Source organism: Phaethon aethereus (genome assembly GCF_964289735.1).
Source record: "Phaethon aethereus genome assembly, chromosome: 1".
Classification (NCBI taxonomy): domain Eukaryota; kingdom Metazoa; phylum Chordata; class Aves; order Phaethontiformes; family Phaethontidae; genus Phaethon; species Phaethon aethereus.
The window spans coordinates 67,160-91,067 of record NC_138575.1 but is presented as its reverse complement, the minus strand read 5'-3'; the positions used below and the strand labels follow the sequence as shown (position 1 = coordinate 91,067).

Below are 23,908 nucleotides of genomic sequence, written 5' to 3'. Positions count from 1 at the left end.
GGGCCAGAGGCTGAATGCTTGCAAAATCCTGATAAGACTGGACGAAGGCTGAGGAGCTGCTCAACAAAAACATCGTCACTCTGCTCTGGCAGAAGGATCTGAGTATGGCTGCTCTGTTTTTGCCTCCTGGAAATGTCTGTTTCTCACCCTGCCATCCTGGTACCATGCACACCCAGAGTGACCCCATATATTGAATGCTACTGCAATTTTATCTCACTTCTGAAAAAAAAGAAGTATTAAATGATGAAAGGTACAGGAAGAAGCGTGACAATGATTACCAGAAAACATAAAGCAGATCTGATGTGAGAACAGAGAATATGAACGAGGGCTTCATCCTGGGGAGATATGACAGAGGTCAGTAACAGAGAATGAGAGGAGGGAATTTTTATTCAATAGTTCTCCAAGCACAAGTAGGGAGGCACCTAATTTGTTATGCAGCAGGTTTGAAATAAGCCACTGAAAGTCCTTCTTCATAGCTAAGGGGAGTGTTGCAAGGAAGCGGTAGAGACAAGTTATACAAATGGATTCAAACAGATCCTGGAGACAGATTACAGGCTAGCTAGGCATATGTGAATCAGCGCAGCCCTGCCAGCTCTCCCTAGAGGGTCAGACCAGAAAACAGGGATGCTCTTTCTTTACAAGAAAAAGACCCAAGGAAGTCTCTACAACTGTTACCTTATCCATTCGGTCCCGCTCTGTTCCAAATTTGCCCCCATAGCCATAGGAGGCCTTGGGACCAGTCTCCAGCTCCTTCTTCTTGATGACCTCGTGTTCCTCTGACACCTTGCTCCTCAGCTCATGGATGCTGGTGAAACAGAGTCAGGGCAAGTCACTGTGGGATTGTGCAGACCCATGCAGCCAGCTGGAGTATCTCTGTGCCACTGTACCAGCCAAAGCCCAGCACAGCGCAGGACATAACCCACTGCCAGCTGCCACTGTGTGCCCGCACTGGGCCTCTCTGTGTGGTAGCCACACATGTGCAGCCACTGCACTGTCGCAGGAGATGACGCTACCCTGGACCTGGCAAAGGATCCAGAGTGGTAGGCTCAGCAGGTGCATCCAGCCCCCACCCTGCAGCCCCCATTCAGGGCTACACTGTGTCTTCAACAGGAGCCCATGCTTTCTTTTTTCTGTGTGCTGCACTAGCCACACTGTGCAGGGCAGTACTGGGATGTCCCAAAAGGAGCTGCAGGATAGGGCCAGCTTTGGACAGAGAAGGCCATGAAGTCTTTGCCACAGGGACAGGCGCTGTCTGGAGGTACTCGAAAGGTACTTGCAGCATCGCAGGCGGCCTGTGAATTTTGCCTCTGGTGCAACACCAGTATCTCAAACCAAGAGCCTGGATGCAGCCGGCAGAGCCCGGGCGGGCAGGCTGCAGCCCCGCGGGGGTGGCAGTGCAGCCCCAAGGCGCTCTGTGCTCGGGGTGAGGTCTCCACTCCCTGCCACCCCGCTGCTCTGTGGGGCCGGAGGTGTACCGCAAGCGAGGAGCCCGAGGGCAACCGTCAGGCAGACCGCAGGGCCAGCGAAGCTCTCTCGGCGCCCCCCGCACCCCACGGCCCCGGCGGGCCGCGCGGACGGGCGGCCCCGGCCACTCCGCCCCGCTCCGCCCCTTGGCGCGGCCCCGCTGCGCATAAGCCCTTATTTGGCCGGTTTCGGCCGGCGCTGCCGCTTCCCCTCACGGGACGTCGCGGCGGTAACGGCCCGCCCGCAGGTCCCGGTCCCCAGACGCACGTCGGAGCTGCAGCGGCCGGGGGCTGAGCCCCGCCCGCAGCGCGGCTCGCGCCGCCCCCCGCTGCCCCCCTGCCGGGCCGTACTCACTCGATGTGCTCGGCGCGTCCGGAGCCCTCGATGGTTTTGGCACCCCAGCGCTGCTCCTTCTCGGAGATGTCGTTCTGCAGAGCGAACCGCAGCCGTCAGCGGCCGGCGGGTCCGCCCGCCCCGGAGAAACGGGGCTCTGTCCCCCGGCCCCCCGACGCTCTCCCGCAGGACTGCGCTCGGTGCAGCTCCGCCGGGCTGGGCCTTGCGGCGAGCGAGCCCGGACGACCTGGGCCGGGGCGGGCAAAGAGACGAAGACGGTTCCCGGGCACGGACGGGAAGGGGGCTGCGGGCAAGGCGCAGCGAGGACGGCCGGGGTTCCTGGGGGCCCCGTCGCTGCCGGCGACGAGCGTCCTGCAGGGCCGGGCGCCCGGGGCCGGCGGGGCCGCGGCCTGGGACGGCCGCGGGGACAGGGCCCGGGGCTGTGGGAAGCTCCGTCCCTCTTCCTCCGGGAGGAGCTTGCAAACAAAAATGCTGTGGGAATTTAATTGTTTAGGAAAACACTGGAGGAACACTGAAGTGAACGTTTCACTCAAGGTCTGCTGGTCTGCCTTAGCTTTGTTATGACAGCATTTGTTTAGTCTTCTTTTTGGAAGGTCTGAACATATATTTGGTAAATTGAAGCATCAATAAACTCTTTCCTAATACAAGGTAAAGCTAAAAATACGTATATACAAAATAGAATAAAAAAATTAATACAAAGTCTTAGTCTGTTCAGGCTTATTTTAAATGCTTCCACAAATGGGAGAAATTAAGAAAAAATAATCATTTTGACAGGATATAAGTTTTTTTAAACATTAATAATTTTGAACTTTAAGGAGGGGACTTGCTTTTCTGTCCCAAACTAGAATTTCTTACTGGAAATAAGTAGGGAAGACTGAACCTCAAACACATCGGACTCTTGTGTAACAAAAGGGACTGTCCATCAAGAATCCTGTGCGGGAAAGAGAAAATGTAAGTCTTCACTATTTCTTGTAACATAAGTTGTGGGGAGGACTCTGTGAAGTTACCAAGGAGAAAAGAAAACTAGAAATTCTATACTCCTTAAGTGATTACTTCTAGTCAGATGTGGGGTATACTGATGTAGGAAGTTCTGGAGACTAAACATAGATACGGGTCACAAATGGCTTAGACAGATGACCTGACAGTACCTGCAAGGGGTTGGTGGGACTTGGCTGATCCTGCAGCGCCAGCAGTGCTGCATGCCGTGCCTCACCCCAAGCCCCGGCTTGGCTGACAAGCATATGCCTAGGGCCAGTGAACCCTTCACACCAACACCACCAGCACCGATACTATGGATTACCACACCAGACACTCACCACGAAATCAGGGTCAGTGTCCCAGTCATCTCCCTGAGCCTCAACCTTCACTGACACGTCATGTCCCACGACTGCTTTCCACATCTGCACAAAGATGACATGTTATTACCCAGGGCCCAGCATGTGGGCACTGCTGGCTCGTGGCTGTGGCCATGTCAGACCACAGCAGTCATGGCATAACTCAGGCTGGAAAGGGACCCTTGAAGGCCATCTGCCCTGCTGATCTCTCTGTCCCTCATACAGCACAGGGCACCCCAAAAATAGCTACTCTTGAGCCTCAGCACCTCTTTCAGGAAGACACACAGGGATTTTAAAGTGTAAACCACAGTCTTCATGCATACTGACTTCCCAGTTAAAATGCACACCTGATTTTAATATAAATTAGTGCTAGCATCCAGCTACCAGATTTCTGCTTTTCCAACATATATTAATTTTCTGTGTTGTGGGAGACTGCTTAACAGAAGGAGGTTAAAGCAGGGAACACAGTCATAGCACACTACCAGAGGCCGTGGCTTGCTCTGCCACCATGATACAATGCTTATTTACCTCAGGTTGGACTTTTCAAGTCTCTTGTCTGTTTTCCAATCTTTTAATCACTGCCTAGTGTGCTAGAGAAGGTTCAGAGAAAAGGCGTATGCTCATCTGACAGTGCTGGTACAGTACAGTGTGGTGTTTATGTCTGTTATATGGTAAGAACAAGAAATGGGGCTAAAATCACTCAGTGTGCAGGGCTGAATAGGCTGAAGCTGCAGTGGTGCAGGCCGTCCAAAGAGGCCTGGAGGACATGACAGGCCCAGGAAGAGGAAGTTAAATACACGTAATGTGAAATCTAAAACTCCTGCATTTCATTTTCAAGGTGACCGTGAAAAAAGATGACAAAAACCCTCTCAAACAACACAGTTTCTACAAAATGAGAGACAGAAGACAGATTACATGCCTCGCCTGCCCCTACACAACAGAGCAATCGTTCTCAGCAGAGCTCTCACATCCCACCACCTGTGACTGCCTGTAGTGTCGAGGAGCCACAAATTGTTCCTACTGTCACACAAAGCAGCTTTTCACTGGGTCAGAGACAAAGACTGACCAGAATGTGCAGCAAAGACTGGGCTGCTGAGGCCTGTTTCACATCACTGCAGACATGACATAAACCTGCGAATAAACCAACAGGAGTGTAGAGAACTGCTTTGTGATGGATCCTGATTTAAAAGCACACTTTTATTATACGCTTCTCAACAGCACTGCCCTCTCAATCCCATAACCATACAGTAGCCTACAAACTGGCCCCAAATGCCCAGAACAGTTTCTTTCTGTGCAAGCTGTACAACACCAAAAGCTGCCATGTGCATAACCTTCCAGTTCAGTACTGTGCACTGTTCAGTTCAGTTTCAAGCTGCCCTTACCAATTGTTTAGAGAATCAGCACTGTAAGACCAGGGAGCAAAGACAACAGAAACTAAAAGAGCTCAGCAGGGATGACTCTTCCTTTTATTAAAAAAAAGCCAGATAGTTAGCTAAGGGAGAGGACGCAGGACCAAGGCAGATTTACTGTGAAGACCTGGCTTTAAGCCTTCCCCAGGCTGCCTCAGGGAAAAAAAAAAAAAAAGTTGTCATACTCCAGAACACAGCAGGTCTGTGACATACTCCACTATGCTTGTATGCACTGACAGTAATCTTATGACAAACTGAACACAGCTAATTGCAAATAGAAGCAGGGGAAGCTAGAAGGCTCATGTCGACAACATAACACAATCTAACAATACCTTTCATCTTCTTTTCCACTCCCTAATTTATTATCAACTCTCACTCCAAAGACTTTTAAAGTTTGTGACTCATTTTTGTTAACGATAAAACAACAGCAATAACCAGCTAGCACAGGGCTGTTCATTAGGGCAGCTGATTTGAGCAGCTAGCTCAAATGCAGGTGGTTCAGCGTTTTAACACCTGCTGTAAATCGTTCTTGACCACCTACTCTCCAAAGCCACTGACCATGCATCTTGGGAACCATGACAAACCACAGACTGTAATCACACCACAAGGCTCCAGACACACTTTATCATGAGGAATACGAGCTAAAGTAGCAGCTCAACCCTTTAGCTTGTCCCACTTTTCCCCTCAGAAGCATCCACTGCAGCGCAAATATAGGGCTACCACACTTGGCACAGTCATGCTGGTTGATTTGGAAATGTGGTTCTTTAGAGCCTCAAACACAAGAGCAACAACGATGACCAAAGAACAGACTGAGAAGCAAATGCCGAGCACTATCAACTCACACATGCTGGGTCAGGAAGGAGTTCTCTTTCCCCACCAAAACCCTACATTTTGTTGTCGTTACTGTTTCTCACTTTCCACTCTCAAAACTCATTCAGCTTTCTTACCTTAAAAGGCTCACCAGCTCCTGCTGGCAAACTTGCTGCTTTTTGCTCAGGCACCTGCTGCTAGCAACAGCTTTTGGACTGCTGTGTGCTCCGAGTTCCTGTTTCAACTTCAGCTATCTTCACTTCCTGTGCCCCAGCCCCCAACGCTGCTCAAGTCATGAGTACCAAAACCTGCCCCAGTGTGCTTCAGTTCCCGTGCAACGCTGCGTGTGCTCTGGGATGCTGACAAGGCATATATCCAGGATACAAACTGCAGACTCCATGAGTAGTGCTTGATGGGGCACAATTACATTTCTTAGTGTGCAAAACCAGACTGTGATCTCCATTTTCATCTCTTCCAAAAAATCATTCTGCCATAAAAGTACAAAAAGGTTAAAAGGCTGAAGCCCTTGGGCTTCACAATTACAATGAGATCCAAAGAAAGCAAGCTACTGCTTGTGGAACTTGTTATGAAATTTGACTCAGTACTTTACAGCAGAATTAAAAAAATACATAAACACACACAGACATACACATACATACCTTCAGCTCTCCTGTTGGTATCCCCTTTCCCCACTGATCCTAGTTTAAAGCCCTCTCAATGAGTCCCGCCAGTTTACAAGCAAAGATGCATTTCCCCCATCAGGCCAGGTGGATCCCATCAGGCCCCAGCATACCTTGTGTTTTAAAGATTGTCCCATGGTTATAAAAAAAGTTCTGGTGGAGGCACCAGTCCTGGATTCAGGTATTGATGTCTGGGCACACCTGTTTCTTCCGATGTCTCTCTCCATTGCTGGGAGGATTGAGGAAAACACTACCTGTGCTTCTGAATCTTTTAGTGTTCTTCTCAGGACCCTGAAATCTCTTTTCTTTCTGAAATCCACATGAAAGAGACAGAGTGGGTAACGGAAGGCTGTACTACGCTCATTAGTAGTCTGGTGACATCCCTGACTCGGGCCTCAGGGAGGCAGCAAACTTCCCTGAAAAGAGGGTCTGGTCTGCAAATGGGTGCCTCTGTTCTGCTCAGGAGGGACTCACCTATGACCATAACTCACTGTTGTTTCATCTCAGCACTGGTCTTAATGCAGCTCTTGTTGCAAGGGGTCGGTTGATCTGACCTTGGTGAGAGTACTTGCATAGGTTCCTCCTCTTCTATCTCATCATGTACCATACCTATTCTGTAAAGGTAGCCGAGAGGTTAAGGAAGGGTTCCTCTTATAGCTCTGTGCAGTAACTTGCTTCCACTCCTCCTTATCCCTTGTAACACTGCCTTCCTCCTGGCACAAAACCAGACCCTGGACCTGCCTCAGTAGTGGCCATGCTGAATTGGCTTGTGTGTCCCAGAGATGGCACAGCACAGCTCCATGGGTCGATCTTCTCAGATCAAAAAACTATGCAGGACAGGTCCATCAAACAGAGAAGAAACAAAAAGTTAAAATGAAACAGGAAACATCAGCTTAAAATGCCACATCTTCCATTAGCTCAAAGCACAAAGCTGTTAGATCAGGCTGATTATCAGATCAGGACATCCTTCTGAGTTTTTTTTAATTTATATATTTAATCTAAGGTATAATTGTTCCATCTGAAAGTATAAAATATTTAAATGTCTCTGAACCAGCAGAAGCTTGTCTTAGTTCAGGAAAACTGGTATCATGGGCTTTAAAACACACTTACAATTCTTGCTTGTATTAAATACAGTGGAAACATTATCTATGGTCTTACAACACCCCATTACTACCTTTTATTCTAATGGTAGTGGTGGATTGTAGGAGTGAATATGAACAAAGGTACCTGTCTTTGGCTACAGCAAGTTGGAAGTGGACTATGTTTTAACTAGTCCCATCTAAGTTAGTAGCATGCTTCCAGCTTGCTGTTGTCAACTCCTGTGTCTTTCCTGGGGTTGCACAACTCTAATAGCGTGCAGTGTTCAATCAAATGTGCCTAAATGCAAAGAAAAGTAAACCCAAGCAGATCTTGTTTTATTGGAATTGCTTTCACTATTACAGTGCTACTTCCTTCTTTTGTCATTGCAGAAAAAGCTGAAAAAGGATGTGAGAGAGGTTAGATAGGGGGAAAAAGGTCATCCACATAGGCATTCAAATAATACGAAGAAACAGAGCTTCTGCAATCAGCATACAAGGAAGTGTACACAAAAGTGACCTACAGTCCCATAGTGGTCCTGTAAAAGGTATGATACAGCAGCACTATACCCTCAAGAGACCTCTGGCATTTACATGACAACATTACACAAATTCCATCTGAAAAATAATCTTTATTATATATACAGGAGCACATGCCCCAGGAAGCTATAGGCAAAGTATTTGGTCACTGATCACTGAATCTTACATAGTTGAGGAAGTCCACACAGGTAATCAAGGGTAGTGCACAAATGGATATATAGTGCCAATGTTCTGGACCTGCCCGAGATCCAGTTGTTTTAACTACCATGATGAAATCAATCCATCCTCAAACAGGCTTTGTTCACTGGCTAGAGAATCTAGTTTACCAGCAATATAAAAAGAATTACCCCTTTCCCATGGGAAAAATATGACTGTTAATACACCAGCAAGAGGCAGACATGATCCTTCTGGCAAGGACTCTGAACAGAATGGCCATTTGATCTCTGACAGGGAACTAGATTGGAACTACCTTCTCTGCATTCAGCATTCTCACTTCGGAAGAGGGCAGTTTCAATTCCAGGACATATTCAGGAGTATTTGAATCAGTTTGCTTTGGATTCAAAGAAGTCCAATGATTAGCATTAGCTTTCTACAACAGGCTTTTCCTAAAGCAGATTCCAGAAGTTTTCAGAACTCTATTCTCTTCCTCAGCGTAGGGTGCAGAGTTTATTTCTGGAGCTTCTGCCTTTGATTTGGGCCCACATACTACATTATGGAACCCTTCAACACAGCCTGTACAGGTTTAGTCTTGTGACAAAGGTTCAGTGGACGAGAATGCACAAGCATGGCTTGCTCTCATTTCAAGAGGTATGCAAGCATTTTGCATTGTGAGAGGTGCACAAATGCTATAAACAGCCAGGTTACTAACTTGGAGCTAAAAAGTTTCTCGTTTCTTCCTCCTTTTCAATAACTAAATTACTGATGTTATTTTACAGGCTTGTCAAGGAAGACATATGACTGTTTCTAAATAGAATACTCATCAGGTCCAGATATACTAACTTCAGCCTTTCTTCAACAGGAGATGTAACTGAGCAGGAAACACGATTTTGAAATTCAATTCATGTTCCTTGAAGTGTCAAGAACTTACTTAGTATATGCATTTCAAACAGCAGTGAGCCACGGAGCAAAACTAAGGGATGGAATAAAAGGAAGAAGCTTCTCTTTTCGTATCTACCTACAGGGTTTCCCCAACCCAACTCATTAATCCCGCCTAAGAGGGGGAAGATCCTGCAGTTCCTAGAAGTGTTGAAGTACTGCAGCAACTCAATAATATTTTTCTTATTCCTACCAAAGCACAATACTATATAAAATGAGTGGTGCTACCTCCAGGTACAGGAACAGATGTCCTTGAAGCTTGGAGTGTGAGGACCCTGGCTTAGAAAGGGTAAATGTACCACTCATTTAAAAACACCGAAGGAATGGCAGATGACAAGAATGACAGATCCCAAGCATCAGCACTGGCTGCTGCATACTTAGACAGCGAGCAACCTAGGTGCAAGTTGCTGGGTGCAGCTGCTCCTTAAGGGCTTATTTGGAAAAAGAAGGCAGCTGGGTTAAGTGCTACCCTGTTGATAGGGAATGCAGGCCCAGGGATTACACAGTGGGCTGTGGCTCAACAAAAATCTGTTATTCCTGTTCAAAGGTGGCCTGTAAAGCACAGGAAGAGCAAGACATGGAGAGCAAGCAGATACATGGCCACTAGGAGAGGCAAATGGGTCCGGGAATAGAAGAGAGGGTGTAACAGGCGTCGTAGTCCAATGATATTCCGAGTCTGGAAGAGTAAAAGAGAGACCAGTCAGTACCAGGAATGAGTATGTCCCTAGCTGCCTTCACCAAGAGCTCTCCAGACCATGACGGTAAGTTTGTTTAAGCTAATGGGCATGAATCTTACCAAATCCATTCCACTGTCATATTTGACCTCTAAAGCCAATCCTCAGTGAAATATTCCCCTTCCTCTGCTCTCTGCAGGTTTCTCATGAACCAGTTCTCTCCAATTCTGCCTGAGAAAGGGCAACAGAATGCAGGACAACTCCCTTTAACATTAGGTCCCTACAAATTTCTAGCCACTCCAAGTGAAATAGAAACAAATGGATCAATGGTACTTTTCTGCTAGAGCCTCAAGCTACTAGGAATCCTGATTCACCCTCTGGCCTGGAAGAAGAAAATTATTTCTTTGTTGCGTTCTTTCACCCTTGCAGCTGAAAGGACTTCTGAAGCTGTTGAACAAACTGCTATAGAGTGACCTTACTATACAGAGGCTCTTTCAGGAGTCCTCAGACAATGTAACATCTACTGGCAGAGTTTCAGTAGGAAGAAAAAAATGGCTATTCTAGTAACAAACCCCAAGCGTAAGCACAGAGTAGCATCCAGCTATGGTTCTTGCTATAATTCTGATGACGCTGCTCTTAAAAGCACCACCTGCAAGTCTTGAAAAGACCAGAGGGCAAACTCTTCAGCAGAGCTTCATCCTTAGCAAAACAGGACAGGTGACTGTCAGCTGTCGTTCAGCACAGTGAATCGCTCCACTTTGGTTCCCAGCCTGACTGACGCAGGTTTGAAAGACAATGAGTGAGGAAAAACTGAGATGGTTGCTAAATAAAGAGGCAGACTCTCCAGACATCGCAGAAGCTGGAGCCAGTAACACGTATAATTCTTATGCATGAGATTGCATATTGTTTGCATAGACTTTGCCTGTTTGCTCACCACTGAGGCTCTGAATATTCCACAAGGAACCTGGGACCACATTTTAGGCACAGACAATGCTGGCCTACATTTTAGTGACCTCTGAAATTTAGTCTGCTTCTGCAGACGGTAGCAGAGTCACAATCAGAGCAGTATGTGGCTTTTGGCATGGAAAAACAGAGCAAGACAAGAGCAGAAACCTACACAAATCTGAACAGATTTAAATGTGCCTACAGAAGGCTTTAGCTGCTATAGGTTCACAGTTTTCAGTTCACATTTTCTTGCATCAGCCAGGGCTCACATCACTGACAGCTGTGAATGTAAATTCTTACTTTGCTGAAAGTATTATCCATGGTGTCAATCAGCAAGGAATGCTCATGACCTGGAGTCATATCAATGCTAGCACTTAAGGAAGACGTCCACTCACTTGACTGCAACCTGCCACAAAAAACATAAAATTAAAACCAGTTTCTTATGATGCCCCAAACCAACACTGTAGACAAGCTTACAAAAGGACGTATTTTTTCAAAAAGTAATCAACCATTGCAAGCAAGCCATGGCCTCACTTGACAAGAACCAGTTTCATTTGTACAACTGTAGTGCCCCCTGAACTCAAGGTGAGCAGGACTGGGTAATCCAACCAGCACTAGTCCTCCTTCCTCCACCAGGAGGCTGGTGAAACCCTAAAAGAGTAGGCACATTGTGCTCTCTATGGAAGTTATACTTGCTCAGTGTCAGCCACTTCCTGTGCCCATAGTCATGGCCATAGTCAGAAAGAAAACGTAAAACTTCCATACTCTATGATGTGCAGATTACCATTCCTCTCCAGTAGAGAGGACAATTCAGGTTCTCGCAGTGGAGTCTTTTCTTACCTAATTAATATCCCGTCACTTCAAAACTCATTACTTTTTTGGTGCTGGTTTTTTCCTTTTGCCTTTCAGGAATTTCAAACTCTTCAATTTAACTGAGATCTCTGTGTTCAACATGGGGGCTTTCAAGTGAAATTTCATAGTGTGTGACTTGAAAGAAGCCAGTGCGGATGATTTAACTGTGTATTTTAAATTCTATGAAATTATTTTGGATGCCAGCTGTGGTCCCAATAGTGCTGGTTCTTGCTAACTATTTTCTAGTGACAGATATTCAAGATCGATAAGATACTATTAAAGGATGAAATGCAGAAGCAGCACTGTCAAATCTTTGGGCTAGCATTAGTTAGTGAAGTGAAATCGATTGAAGGAGGCTTTCATAGACTTTAACGCTAGAAGGGGTTACAGTTGTCTGAGTTGTTTAGCAATTAACAGGGAACTTAATCCAGAATTCTTCCATACAGACCATTATTTCTTGGCTAAGTCAGCATGTGTATCAGAAGAAAGCCATTGGTTTTGTGTAAAAGACTCCAATAGTGAGGTTTATTTCACCTACCAGGAAATGCACAGCACAAGTGCCTACAATCAAGTTACATGACAAAACCCACTTTCATAGTCAATGAGGAGAAGGAGGCATTTCTAACATGCGACTCATTGCATCCTAATCCTAACATCTAGTCTAGGTCAGCTTCCTTTTCTCTGCCGACTATAAGGGCATCTGTCAAATAACCTGAGATACAGTGTATTGCGTATAAATGGCAAGGTTTTGGTAACAGGGAGCTGCAGGGGAGAGCTGTGTGACAAGAGGCCATGAAGTGCCCTGTACCACTCACAGCTGGCTCCAGCTGAGTTGGCAATGGATGACGCTTCCTTCTGTGCCAAAACTACAACCAGAGGAGCGTATGGTGCCTCTGCTCAAACACATTTAACAAAGGGTAGTAGCTTCCAGGGGAAGGAGGAAATGAATAAGAAACAAGGAGCAGCAGAGAGAAATCACTACGTAATGACTCCAGCCTCCTACAATGCCCTTTGCCTCACCACAGGGACTGTGTAATGTGTGGTGCAGACAAGGGTACTGGATACTAGGAAGTGGGGTGGAGAGGTGTCTAGACTGAAGCTGATCCTAGGGAAGGTGGGGGGAAGTGTCTTCCCTAAGTGTTTAATTGTTTCTCAATACCCAAATGAATGAAAAGCTTACGTTAATTGGCAATACGTTAAAATTGAGTGACATTCTTTAAGTTAAGACTGTTTTGCCCATGACACACAGGTGCTTACTGAGGAGACAGATTCCCTGGAAGTATGAAAACTCCTCTTCTGCCTTCACCCAATTCCCAGTCTCCAAATTATATTTTCCAGTAGTTAATTTAACTCATTGAGAAAGCTGGCATCTCTTTTCTAGTCAGAATTTGTCTTTATGTCTAGTCAGTTGTCTCATTCTATCTTCTTCTACAGTTGAAGGATAGCCTAAACATCAAGAAAACACTTTTTTACTGTAAGGGTGACTGAGCACTGGCACAGGTTGCCCAGTGAGGTTGTGAAGTCTTCATCCTTGGAGATATTCAAAAGCCATCTGGACATGGTCCTGAGCAACTGGTTCTAGGTAGCCCTGCTTGAGCATAGGCATTGGACCAGATGACCTCCAGAGGTCCCTTCCAACCTCAACCATTCTGTGATTCTGTGATAGACATGGTATAGTCATTTCTGTGTCCCCAGTGACATTCAACAGAAGGATGTAATGAAGTGCAGATGAAAACAGAGCTAGGATCACCATACTTTTATGGTGATACTGCCTGTTTGCTCAAGCTCCCTCACCTCCTTATCTGATCCTGTGCTGCAGACAGTGCCTCCTCTACAGCAAAGCGATGGTCCCGTTCTTCCTCCAGCTGCTCCTCTAAATACCTCAGATCCTCCTTTGTGCTGCTATGTAAATGTTCTGTTTCAGACAACCTGTCAGAAAATAACCAAGCATATCCCAAAAAAGGGCTAATTCACGAACTATTCTGTTTCTATTGTATTAACTGATGCAGTATGTGAACAGACTCCAACTCCCACTTCACACAGAAGACTTAGTTATATTTTATTAATGTATTTAAATTCTTTGGAAAGCAAGAGAGAAGATAAATCTCTTGAAGCTTCTATGTCACATCAGGAAGGAGTTCCTTGGCTCTGTCATCCATGGTCCCACCTTCTGAAAATTATTTTGAAAGGGTATGAGGAATCATGTGCTAGATCTTAGTTCCAGAAGGTTACAAGGAATCATGTGCTAGGTCTCAATCCAGACAGTCTCACGCTAACAGCCTTGAGACCAGGACCACTGATACACTTAAGCAGTTACTGAGGACCCAGCCCATCAAATCAAAGATGCTAGTTTGGGCGGTGATGGTGCACTGGAATTGCTGCTGCATGTTGTTTCTTCCTTTTTTGAAGTTCTATCCAAAGAGATAACTAACGACAGCTGTCAAGTACATATAACAGTTCCTTTACTTCCACAAGGTCCTAGTGTGGAACTGAACTTCTCCAACATTCTGACAGAAAGTAACAGAAATAGGTTCATCACTAGCCCCAAAACCTCCATCAGGACTAACAGCCCCACCCTTGTTTTCTCAGGTTTTCTTTACCTCAGCTGCAACTCCTGCAGTTCTGGTGTGTAACTGCATCTCTGAGGCTCATTCTTTTCTTGGGGTGCTCCTGGAGCAGCATCTGTGGCAAACAACTCCTGAAAGAAAGCATGAATGTATGGCAGATAGCACTGAATGAAGAGGATAGAAAGTAGCTACAATGCTGCACAGTTAGTGGAGCCATCTGCAATAAGCTTTTCCCTGCTTTGCACCAAGGAGGCCACCCTTACCATGCCCTTGTCTGCAGACTGCAGCTCCTGGAGCTGCCTCTCAAGCACCAAGCAGCGGTTCAGAACCTCATTGTAGTGCTGATGGCTCTCGCAGATGTTCCGACTGCTACCACGCAGCTGGAGGGAGAGGGCATTTTTCTCCTCAAAGACCTGAGATAGCTGAGAAGAGAATGCAACTGCTAAGTAAAGAACACATTTTTGTGACAGCAAAATTGTTCTCTCTGTAACTGAGGGTAAGAATTCTATTGAGAACATGGGGAACTGCCACACTGCACGTTGCTAAGGTCCAAAGACCAGTGATAATGTCCAACAGTAGCTTGTGGCTAAGGTTTCCAGAACAGGGTCCCAAAACATCAACATGATGTACAGAAGAATACACTTCCAAAACAAGATTTCTCAAGTGCTGAGATTGACCTAAACCTTTCAGAAATATCATCAATAAATTATGATTTTATATTCTTGCTTTCTCCTTGAATGCAACTCTCTTTCTGAAGATTGCTAAATTCTGAGTCTTCCATTTCAATGTGGGAATCAGACTGCTTGTGATTCTGTACTGAAATACAGAAACTTTTTCAAGCTCACAGGCAACACTGAAGATCACAAGCATGCCTCCCAAAGGAGGGACTTCCTTCAGGAGTCTAAAAAGCAGGAGGCTAGAAAGAACTCCTGACAATAGAAATGGAATCTAGAAATTACTTTCTTCACATAATCTCACTCTCTGGTCCCTTTGTCTGGTCTCCTCCTCTCTCCTGTCCCCCCCATCTTCCCACTCTCCCCTCCATCTTTCCCCCCTTGTGTCCCCCTCCCAATCTGTCCTCTCTCTCCCTTCTTGCCTTCTCTCCTCTCTGTCTTTCCTCCCCTCTCCCTCTTCTCCTCTGTCCTCTTCCCTCCTCTGTGCTCCTTTCTCTCTCTGGTCACTTTAGAGAAAGGGCACTAAAATTCAGTGGCAGAAAAGTTGCTGATTCAGACACTACTGTCACTGATCCTCCTGAATGTGATCTATATATGGCCTGGAATATCCTTCTGGTCCATTCAGGTCAGCTGTCCCAGTTGTGACCTCTCCCAAGCTCTTGCCCACCTCAGCCTACTCACTGCAGGGAGAGCAAAGGGAAAAACGGAGGCCTTAATGCTGTGCAAGCACTGTTCAGCAATAGCTAATACACTGGTGTGTTATCAACACTGTTTTAGTCACAGATCTATAACACAGGACCCTAGGAGCTGCTATGAAAAAAATTAACTCCATCCCAGCCAGCTCCAGTACACAGAGCTTTTAACATCGTAACCCACAGTATTCACACTGGGAAACTAAGGAGCTATGAAGTAGACAAACGAACTGCTACATTTAAGTCAAAAACTGGCTGGACCACTGTATTCAAAGGCAATGATCAATGGCTTGACAGCCAGCAATGAGCAGAGTACTCCTGGGGTCTACCTGAGGCACATGTTGCTCAGCACTGACAGCAATATAAGTTATGACATCAGTAAATTTGCAGCCAATATTGAATTTTGGGGAGTGGCTGACATGACAAAGAGCAAAACTTCAATCTGGAAGGACCATGAGAAACTTGAGAATTGGGACAACTGAAAACTCAGGTTCAATAAGGAGAGGCAATACCCATGCATCAGTACAGGATGGGAAGAGACTGCCAAGGCAACAGCTTTGCTGTAAAGGACCAGGGAGTTAGAGCAGCTGCCCAGCTGAATACAAGCCAAGTGTACTCCTCATTGTGAACAAGGCAAACTGTCTACTGGGCTGCTTTAGGAGAAGGAAGGCCAGTAGAATGAAGGAAGTTATTACCTGCTCTCTTTGGTACGAATAAGACTGTACCTGGAATACTGGGACTGGTTTTAGGTCACTCATTTTCAGCTGCAGAGGTCCCAATTGACTAGAGGTTAGCAAATGCGATGCCTATCTACAAGAAGTGCCAGAAGGAGGATCCAGGGAACTAGAGGCCTGTCAGGCTGACCTCAGTGCTGGGGAAGGTTATGGAGCAGGTCATCTTGAGTGCCATCACATGCATGTACAGGACAACCAGGTGATCAGGCCCAGTCAGCATGGGTTTATGAAAGGCAAGTCCTACTTGACTAATCTGATCTCCTTCTACAACAAGGTGACCTGCTTAGTGGATGAGGAAAAGGCTGCAGCTGTTGTTTACCTAGACTTTAGTAAAGCCTTTGACACCATTTCCCACAGCATTCTTCTGGAGAAACTGGCTGCTCATGGCTTGGACTGGCGTACTGTTCACTGGATAAAAAAATGGCTGGATGGCCAGGCCCAGAGAGTTGTGGTGAATGACGTTCAATCCAGTGGCAGCCGGTCACAAGTGGTGTTCCCCAGGGCTCAGTATTAGGGCCAGTTCTGTTTAATATCTTTATCAATGATTTGGACAAGGGGATCAAATGCACCTTCAGTAAGTCTGCAGACGACACCAAGTTGGGAAGGAGTGTTGATCTGCTTGAGGGTAGAAAGGCGCTACAGAGGGATCTGGAAAGGCTAGATCGATGGGCTGAGGCCATCCATATAAGATTCAACAAGGCTAAGTGCCAGGTCCTGCACTTGGGTCATGACAACCGCATGCAACGCTACAGACTTGGGGAAGAGTGGCTGGAGAACTGCCTAGCAAAAAAGAACCTGAGGGTATGTCCTGGTTTCAGCTGGGATAGAGTTAATTTTCTTCACAGAAGCTAGCATGAGGCTATGTTTTGGATTTGGGATGAAAAAATATTGATAATATACTGATGTTTTGAGCTGTTGCCAAGCAGTCAAGGACTGTCCAGCTTCTCGTGCTGGCCTGCCAGCAAGAAGGCTGGGGGTGCATGGGAAGCTGAGAGGGGACATAGCCGGGACAGCTGACCCAGGCTGGCCAAAGGGATATTCCATACCATATGACATCATGCTCGGTATATAAAGCTGGGATGAAGAAGCGGGACGGGGGATGACACGTGGACGTTCGGAGGTATGGCATCTGTCTTCCCAAGAAACCATTATGTGTGACGGAGCCCTGCTTTCCTGGAGATGGCTGAACACCGTTGGGAAGTGGTGAATGAATTCCTTGCTTTGCTTGTGTGCACGGCTTTTGCTTTACCTATTAAACCACCTTTATCTCAACCTATGAGTTTTCTCACTTTTACTCTTCTGATTCTCTCCTCCATCCCACCATGGGGGAGTGACCGAGTGGCTGCATGGTGCTTAGTTGCTGGCTGGGGTTAAACCACGATAGGGTGTTGGTTGACAGCCGGCTGAATATGAGCTGGAAGTGTGCCCAGGTGGCCAAGAAGGCCAATAGTATCCTGCCTTGTATCAGCAATCGTGTGGCCAGCTGGGCTAGAGAAGTGATTGTCCCCCTGTGCTCAGCATTGGTGAGGCCACATCTTGAATACTGTGTTTAGTTTTGGGCCCCTCACTACAAGAAAGACATTGAGATGCTGGAGCATGTCCAAAGAAGAACAACAAAGCTGGTGAAGAGTCTAGAGCACAAGTCTTATGAGGAGAGGCTGAGGGAACTGGGTTTGTTTAATCTGGAGAAAAGGAAGCTGAAAGAATACCTTATCACTCTCTACAACTGCCTGAAAAGAGGCTGTAGCAAGGTGGGTGTTGGTCTCTTTTCCCAAGTATCAAGTGATAGGACAACAGGAAACAGCCTCCAGTTGTGCCAGGGGAAGTTTAGATTCAACATTACGAAAAATTTCTTCACCAAAAGGGTTGTCAAGCATTGGAACAGGCTGCCCAGGGAAGTGGTTGAGTCACCATCCCTGGAGGTATTTAAGATGCGTAGATGTGGCATTTAGGGACATGGCTTAGTGGTGGACTTGGCACTGTTAGGTTAATGGTTGGACTCTGTAATCTTAAGGGTCTTTTCCAACCTAAATGATTCTAAAATGGATAGAGAAATGGGAAGAAGTTCAGGAAAAGGCTGCTGAGGTCAGCAAGCGATTGGAGTACATGATACCTGTAAGAGCTGGGCTGCTTTAGCCTGCTAAAGAGGAGGCTAAAGGGTCATTTTACAACAGTTGACAATTAAATTAAAGGGTGTCATAAAGTAGACACAGCCGAACTGTGTCTGCCCAGGGAGGTGGTGGAGTCGCCATCCCTGGAAGTGTTCAAAAAACGTGTGGATGTGGCGCTTCAGGACATGGTTTAGGGGACATGGTGGTTCTGGATTAATGGTTGGACTTGATGATCTTAAAGGTCCTTTCCAACCTAGTGATTCTGTGATTCTGTGAACTCTTTTTGATAGTGGCAGAAAATATAATAAGGGGCCATAGCCACAGACTGTGGCTTGGAAGAGTCAGACTAGACATTAAGAAAAACATTTGCATTAGAAGTGTAGAACAGCACTGGACAAAGGCCTAGAGAAGTTCTAGAATCTCTATTTTTCTACCACTCAGCTAGGCAAGGTCATGGGTGATTTGATCTAATGTTGGTGACAGTGCTGCTTTGCACAGCAGAAGGATGTACTAGATCATCTCCAGACGTCTCTTCTAACTAATATTTCTGATTTTGTGTTACTTCACTAAATGTCCACAAGAACAGAAAGATTCATTACTGCTCCCTGAGACGTACTGAAGCCTACCCTCTTCCCCATATACCTCATCCCAGACTCTGCAAGCAAGTATAAGATATAATCAGTACCTTGCTGTTTAACTGCTGAATTCTGAGCTCTTTTTGGTGCAGTTCTTTCAGGCTGTCACTTAGCTGGGCCTGGAGATGTTTTGTCTCTGTTTCTAGGCTTGAAAAGTCCCCTCTCGGAACTTCTGAAGAAATCTGCCAGGGAAAGAACAATGAAAAATATACTGCACACATGACAACCCACTCTTGTATTTAGTCCTCTCTATTTACTATTCCAAGGTCAAAGCCCAACATTATTCCTAGGACTGGAACTGATTTGCTCAAGCAAAACAGCAAATGGGGAATAAACAGAAAAATCCTAAAAGCCATCTGAAAATCCAAACAATTATGAAAGGTCACTGAACTTGCACATACGACAGGTCCTTCTCAAAAGTTATCTTAAAGCTGTCTACAATACAGGAAGGAAAAAAAAGTGTATGAATGAGAACAAGAAAAACAAACAAAAAGCCAAAGCAATGTCCACACTGCTCTCATTCAACATGGACTAAAAGGTTAGCACTGAAGCATTTTCCTGGAATGCCTATTGTTCTAGCTTTTTCTTTGCAGATATGCATGTGTGTGTCAAAGGGATAAGGGGAGATTTTCTCCCTCCTCCACTGACATAAAAGCTTCTCACTTGAACATTGCGATGTGGGCAGGAGAGTTCTTTCCTTGCTCATAATGTAAAGGTATTGTACATGCAGCATGCATGTATCCTTCCCTAGACCAAGCAAAATACTCAACATATTCCACTGCACTTTTAGGACTGTGATACATACAAAAGAAGGCAGAAAAGGCAATGTTCAATCCTCAGCCTCTCTGTGCTTGAGTCAGGATTGTAGATATCGGTCACGGTAAAAACAGCAACAAAAATTCAACAGGAAACTTAAAAATTAGAATGTGACATTAAAAGGAGAACTAAACCAGAAGATCTTAGATTCAAACACAGTGCAAGAAGCAATTCTAAAATAGTCACAACGACAGACCTGAGAAGTTCCATACTGCTTAGAAGGACCTAAGGTGCCTAGGAAGCCCTATCTCTTTTACTCTCTTTCTTGAAACATTAGGAACTATGAACTAAGGGAAGAGCACAAAGGTATGCCAGAGTTTTCTAAAGGTTTTCAACGATCCAAGTTGCATTGTTGGTATAGTCTTTGGAGGCCACAAAACAAAACCCAATACTGCAGTCTGTACGAGCTGAATACAAGCAACACATGCTACTTGGCTGAATTTCAAGCCTCACATTTCTATGCAATAAAGAATCTGTGTATTTGCACCCACCTTTGTTTTGTACTGCTCCTCTACAATTTGAGACTTGCGGAGGGGCAGTTTCATTTCTTGCATGATCCTTTGTAAATGGCTCAGTTGCTTGTCTTTTTCTGATATGACCATCAGGTACTGCTCCTTTATGCTGCTGTTCTGCTTTTCCCAGGTAGTTTTCTCTTGTCTGCCAAGTACGACACAAAGGAAATTACCAGGAAGTTACCAGTATCACTTAAGATATCCAGGTATCCAGCTCAGAATGAGCTGAGGATGATTCTATTTCCTATCATTACCCCATGCCAGAAAGGAAATTTTATAACTAAACCAACCCAACCCAACCCACTTAAGTACAGGAACCTTAAAAGCAGGTTTAAGGAAGTATTCTCTATTTGGCTCAACACTGCAGATTGTTCAGTGCTCACACTTTTGGTATTCCTGGATGTTGTTTTGATCTTGCTGTACAGAGAGTTTTGTCAAGCAAATCACTGACAATGCCACTTGTCATCATAACATTATCACTGCCTCAGTCAAATATGCACCAGAACCATAGCATTGATCCCAACATACAAATCTGAGGCCTTAGCTTCATTTACATTGTAGAAACCAGACAGGAAATGAATGTCCTTTTCTTTTATCAGGAGATAAATAAAATTGTAAGCTGCTTCAAACTGTATGAGATCTGAAGTGTTAGTTTGAGGGTCAGAGTGTGGGCAGTCGGAGGGGGAAGGAGCACTACAAGTTTTTATACCACTTTGGACAAAGATAAGGCATACATCTTTTCACAAAAATACCACATCCCTTTAAATCCAGGTTCAGTCATTCTTAGATGGATCTCTGAAGTACCTGAAAGGATTTTTTCCCCATTTTTAGAACATACCATATTTGTCTGACTAGTTTTAGGCCAATTGGAGATGACAATTGACTAGATTTGAATTACAGACTTTTTTAAAAATAGAAGACATACAGCAAGTGAAACAAAGGATTAGATACTCATACAAAATGAGTACTTCCTAAACAATGTATCAGTGGGATAATAAAGGGTGTTCATCATCAGCTTGGAATGGAGAGTTCTGTAACTATATATATAAGCTCCAATACAAGAAACAGCATAAATTTACCCTCAAACAAATTGTATTTGCCACCACTGGATGAAGGAACTAAAAATTAAAAGGTCATTGATCTATTTCACACAGGCATTTCCTTCCAATATGTTGGGCTGTAATCCTTCACCCTACATCTGAGGCAAAACCTGAACAAGGGAAACATGTGCCCAGTCCTGAACAGGGCATAGTGATTTAGTCACAGCTGACACAGGTAAGGCTGAGGTTCTCAATGCTTTCTTTGCCTTCTGCACACAATTGCCCTTTCAATGAAAGAAATGGCACATAAGCATCTCTGAGGCAGTATGAAGACAGACAATTCTCACCTAAGCTGCTGGAGTTCCTGCTGGTAGGAAATACTTTCTTGCTTCAGCTGTTCTTGGAGACGGTGCTGTTTATCTGCATCTTGTTGATATTCCTGCAGTTGTGCTTTTAAGCGAGAATTTTCAGCTGATTCTACCCCAACTAGTATGTATTGCTGCTGCAAATTCTTCAGCTCTCTCACCTTTAATTAAAAGGAAGTATCAGAGTGTATGGCTAATAAGCAAGCAGCTAGGATTATTACTTAGCAGTGCTTAAGACCATTTCTCACTGTGGCACCTGGAGGAAAAAAGTCACGTTCAGATGACAGAGAAACTAGAAATTGAATGAGTGATTCAGTCTAATAAAAACTCCTTACGATAAAAACCTGAGAATTCTATTGTTAATCAGAGTAGTGAGTTTTAAGACCTTCCATGAAGATTTGACATACATTAACACAAAGACCCCGGGCTAAAATATTAATTCCCTTATTCCGAGGAAGACAAAGCAAGACGGAAGGAGCTGGTTAAGAATAACTCTTGAAGTTGGTATTTACTGTAAACCACGGCACTGAGGAACTAAAATCCTTTTCATAGTCTGCTCAGACTGGAATTAGAAATAAGTTGTCATTACACATCCAATCAGTTTTCAAAGACAAGAAGACATGACTGACTCTGGAGACAAGGAAGTACTTAATGAGTCAGGAGATACCTCTACTGAGGATCTATCTTAGTATTAGCAGCGCTACACATATGTCCAAGTTCAAGAACACAGCAGTAGAGGACACATAAATCTACAAATAACTGAGATATAAAATGGACAAGAAGGAAGATGTGTTTAAGACAGTAACACAAAGTCTGTTGTGAATTAACAGATGGGAAAACTAAGACAGACTAAGTGAGAGCGAAAAATGATTGTAAAAGTCTGTCATCTGACCAGCAACTAGAACTCTGAAACTTGCTGAGCCACATTGTGCCAGAGACTATATAGAGACACATTAAGTATGCAAGCAAGGATGTCAAAATGAAGCTGCAATACCTTGTACCTGTCTTGACAATCAGCTACTAAGAGGAGAAACAGACCCAAGTCTTTGCTGTAGTCTCTTCCAGACTCACAGAATCTTTGGGTTGAAAGGGACCTTTAAAGGTCTTGTAGTCCAACCCCCCTGCAATGAGCAGGGACGTCTTCAACTAGAGCAGGTTGCTCAGAGCCCCATCCACTCTGACCTGGAACGTTGCCAGGGATGGGGCATCTACCACCTCTCTGGGCAACCTGGGCCACTGTTTCACCACCCTCATTGTCAAAAATTTCTTCCTTAGATCTAGTCGAAATCTGCCCTTTTTTAGTTTAAACCCATTACCCCCTGTCCTATCGCAACAGGCCCTGCTAAGAAGTCTGTCCCCATCTTTCTTCTAAGCCCCCTTCAAGTACACCTAATACTGGCAGGCTGCAATAAGGTCTCCCTGGAGCCTTCTCTGCTCCAGGCTGAACAACCCCAACTCTCTCAGCCTGTCCCAGAGGAGAGGTATTCCAGCCCTCTGAGCATTTTTCCTCCCTCTGAGATTCCTCTGGACCATCTCCAACAGGACCATGTCCTTCCTGTGTTGAGGGCCTCAGAGCTGAATGCAGTACTCCAGGTGGGGTCCAATCCCGTCCCTCAACCTGCTGACTATGCTGCTTTGGATGCAGCCCAGAATACAGGCCTTCTGGGCTATGAGCGCACATTGCCGGCTCATGTCCAGCTTTTCATCCACCAGTACCACCAAGTCCTTCTCGGCAGGGCTGCTCTCCATCCCTTCATCCCCCAGCCTGTACTGATACCGAGGTTGCCCCGACCCAGGGGCCGGACCCTGCACTTGGCTTTGTTGAACCTCATGAGGTTCACACGGGCCCATTCCTTAAGCTTGTCCAGGTCCCTCTGGATGGCATCCTGTCCCTCAGGCATGTCAACAGCACCACTCGATTTGGTGTCACCTGCAAACTTGCTGAGGGTGCACTGGATCTCACTATGTCATTGATGATGATATTACAGAGTACTGGTTCCCATACAGACTCACAGTGTAATGATGCTGTGATAAGCATCATTAAGCTTGGAAAGGACCTTTAAGATCAAGTCCAACCATCAACACCAACACGAGCCACCGGTTTCTCCAGGAGAATGCTGTGGGAGACAATGTCAAAGGCTTTACTAAAGTCCCGGCAGACAACAAAACATATGGATCCCTGAGGAACACCATTCGTCACTGATCTCCATCTGGACATTGAGCTGTTGACCACTACCCTCTGGATGCAACCATCCAACCAATTCCTCGTCCACCCAACAGTCCACCCATCAATCCATCTCTCTCCAATTTAGAGAGAAGGATGTTGTGGTGGACTCTGTCAAAGGCCTTACAAAAGTCCAGAGAGACAACATCAGTAGTTCTTCCCTTGTCCACTCATGTGGTCACTCCATCATAGGAGGCCACCAGGTTGGCCAGGCAGGACTTGCCCTTCGTGAAGCCATGCTGGCTGTCTTGAATCACCTCCCTGTCCTCCATGTGCCTTAGCATAGCTTCTGCGAGGATCTGTTC

General features: G+C 45.5%; 1 protein-coding gene across 1 annotated transcript in view; it reads right to left on the bottom strand.

The window, feature by feature from the left end:
• Positions 1-23,908, bottom strand: part of GOLGB1 (golgin B1) — a gene marked incomplete at both ends in the record, with an annotated part of 72,695 nt that overhangs the window by 12,049 nt on the left and 36,738 nt on the right. The window contains 10 exons of the mRNA XM_082012357.1: positions 676-805; positions 1,819-1,892; positions 3,135-3,218; positions 10,682-10,787; positions 13,028-13,162; positions 13,834-13,931; positions 14,064-14,222; positions 18,697-18,857; positions 19,950-20,119; positions 21,362-21,540. Coding sequence (XP_081868483.1) covers positions 676-805; positions 1,819-1,892; positions 3,135-3,218; positions 10,682-10,787; positions 13,028-13,162; positions 13,834-13,931; positions 14,064-14,222; positions 18,697-18,857; positions 19,950-20,119; positions 21,362-21,540 — 1,296 coding nt within the window. The remainder of the gene's footprint in view (positions 1-675; positions 806-1,818; positions 1,893-3,134; positions 3,219-10,681; positions 10,788-13,027; positions 13,163-13,833; positions 13,932-14,063; positions 14,223-18,696; positions 18,858-19,949; positions 20,120-21,361; positions 21,541-23,908) is intronic.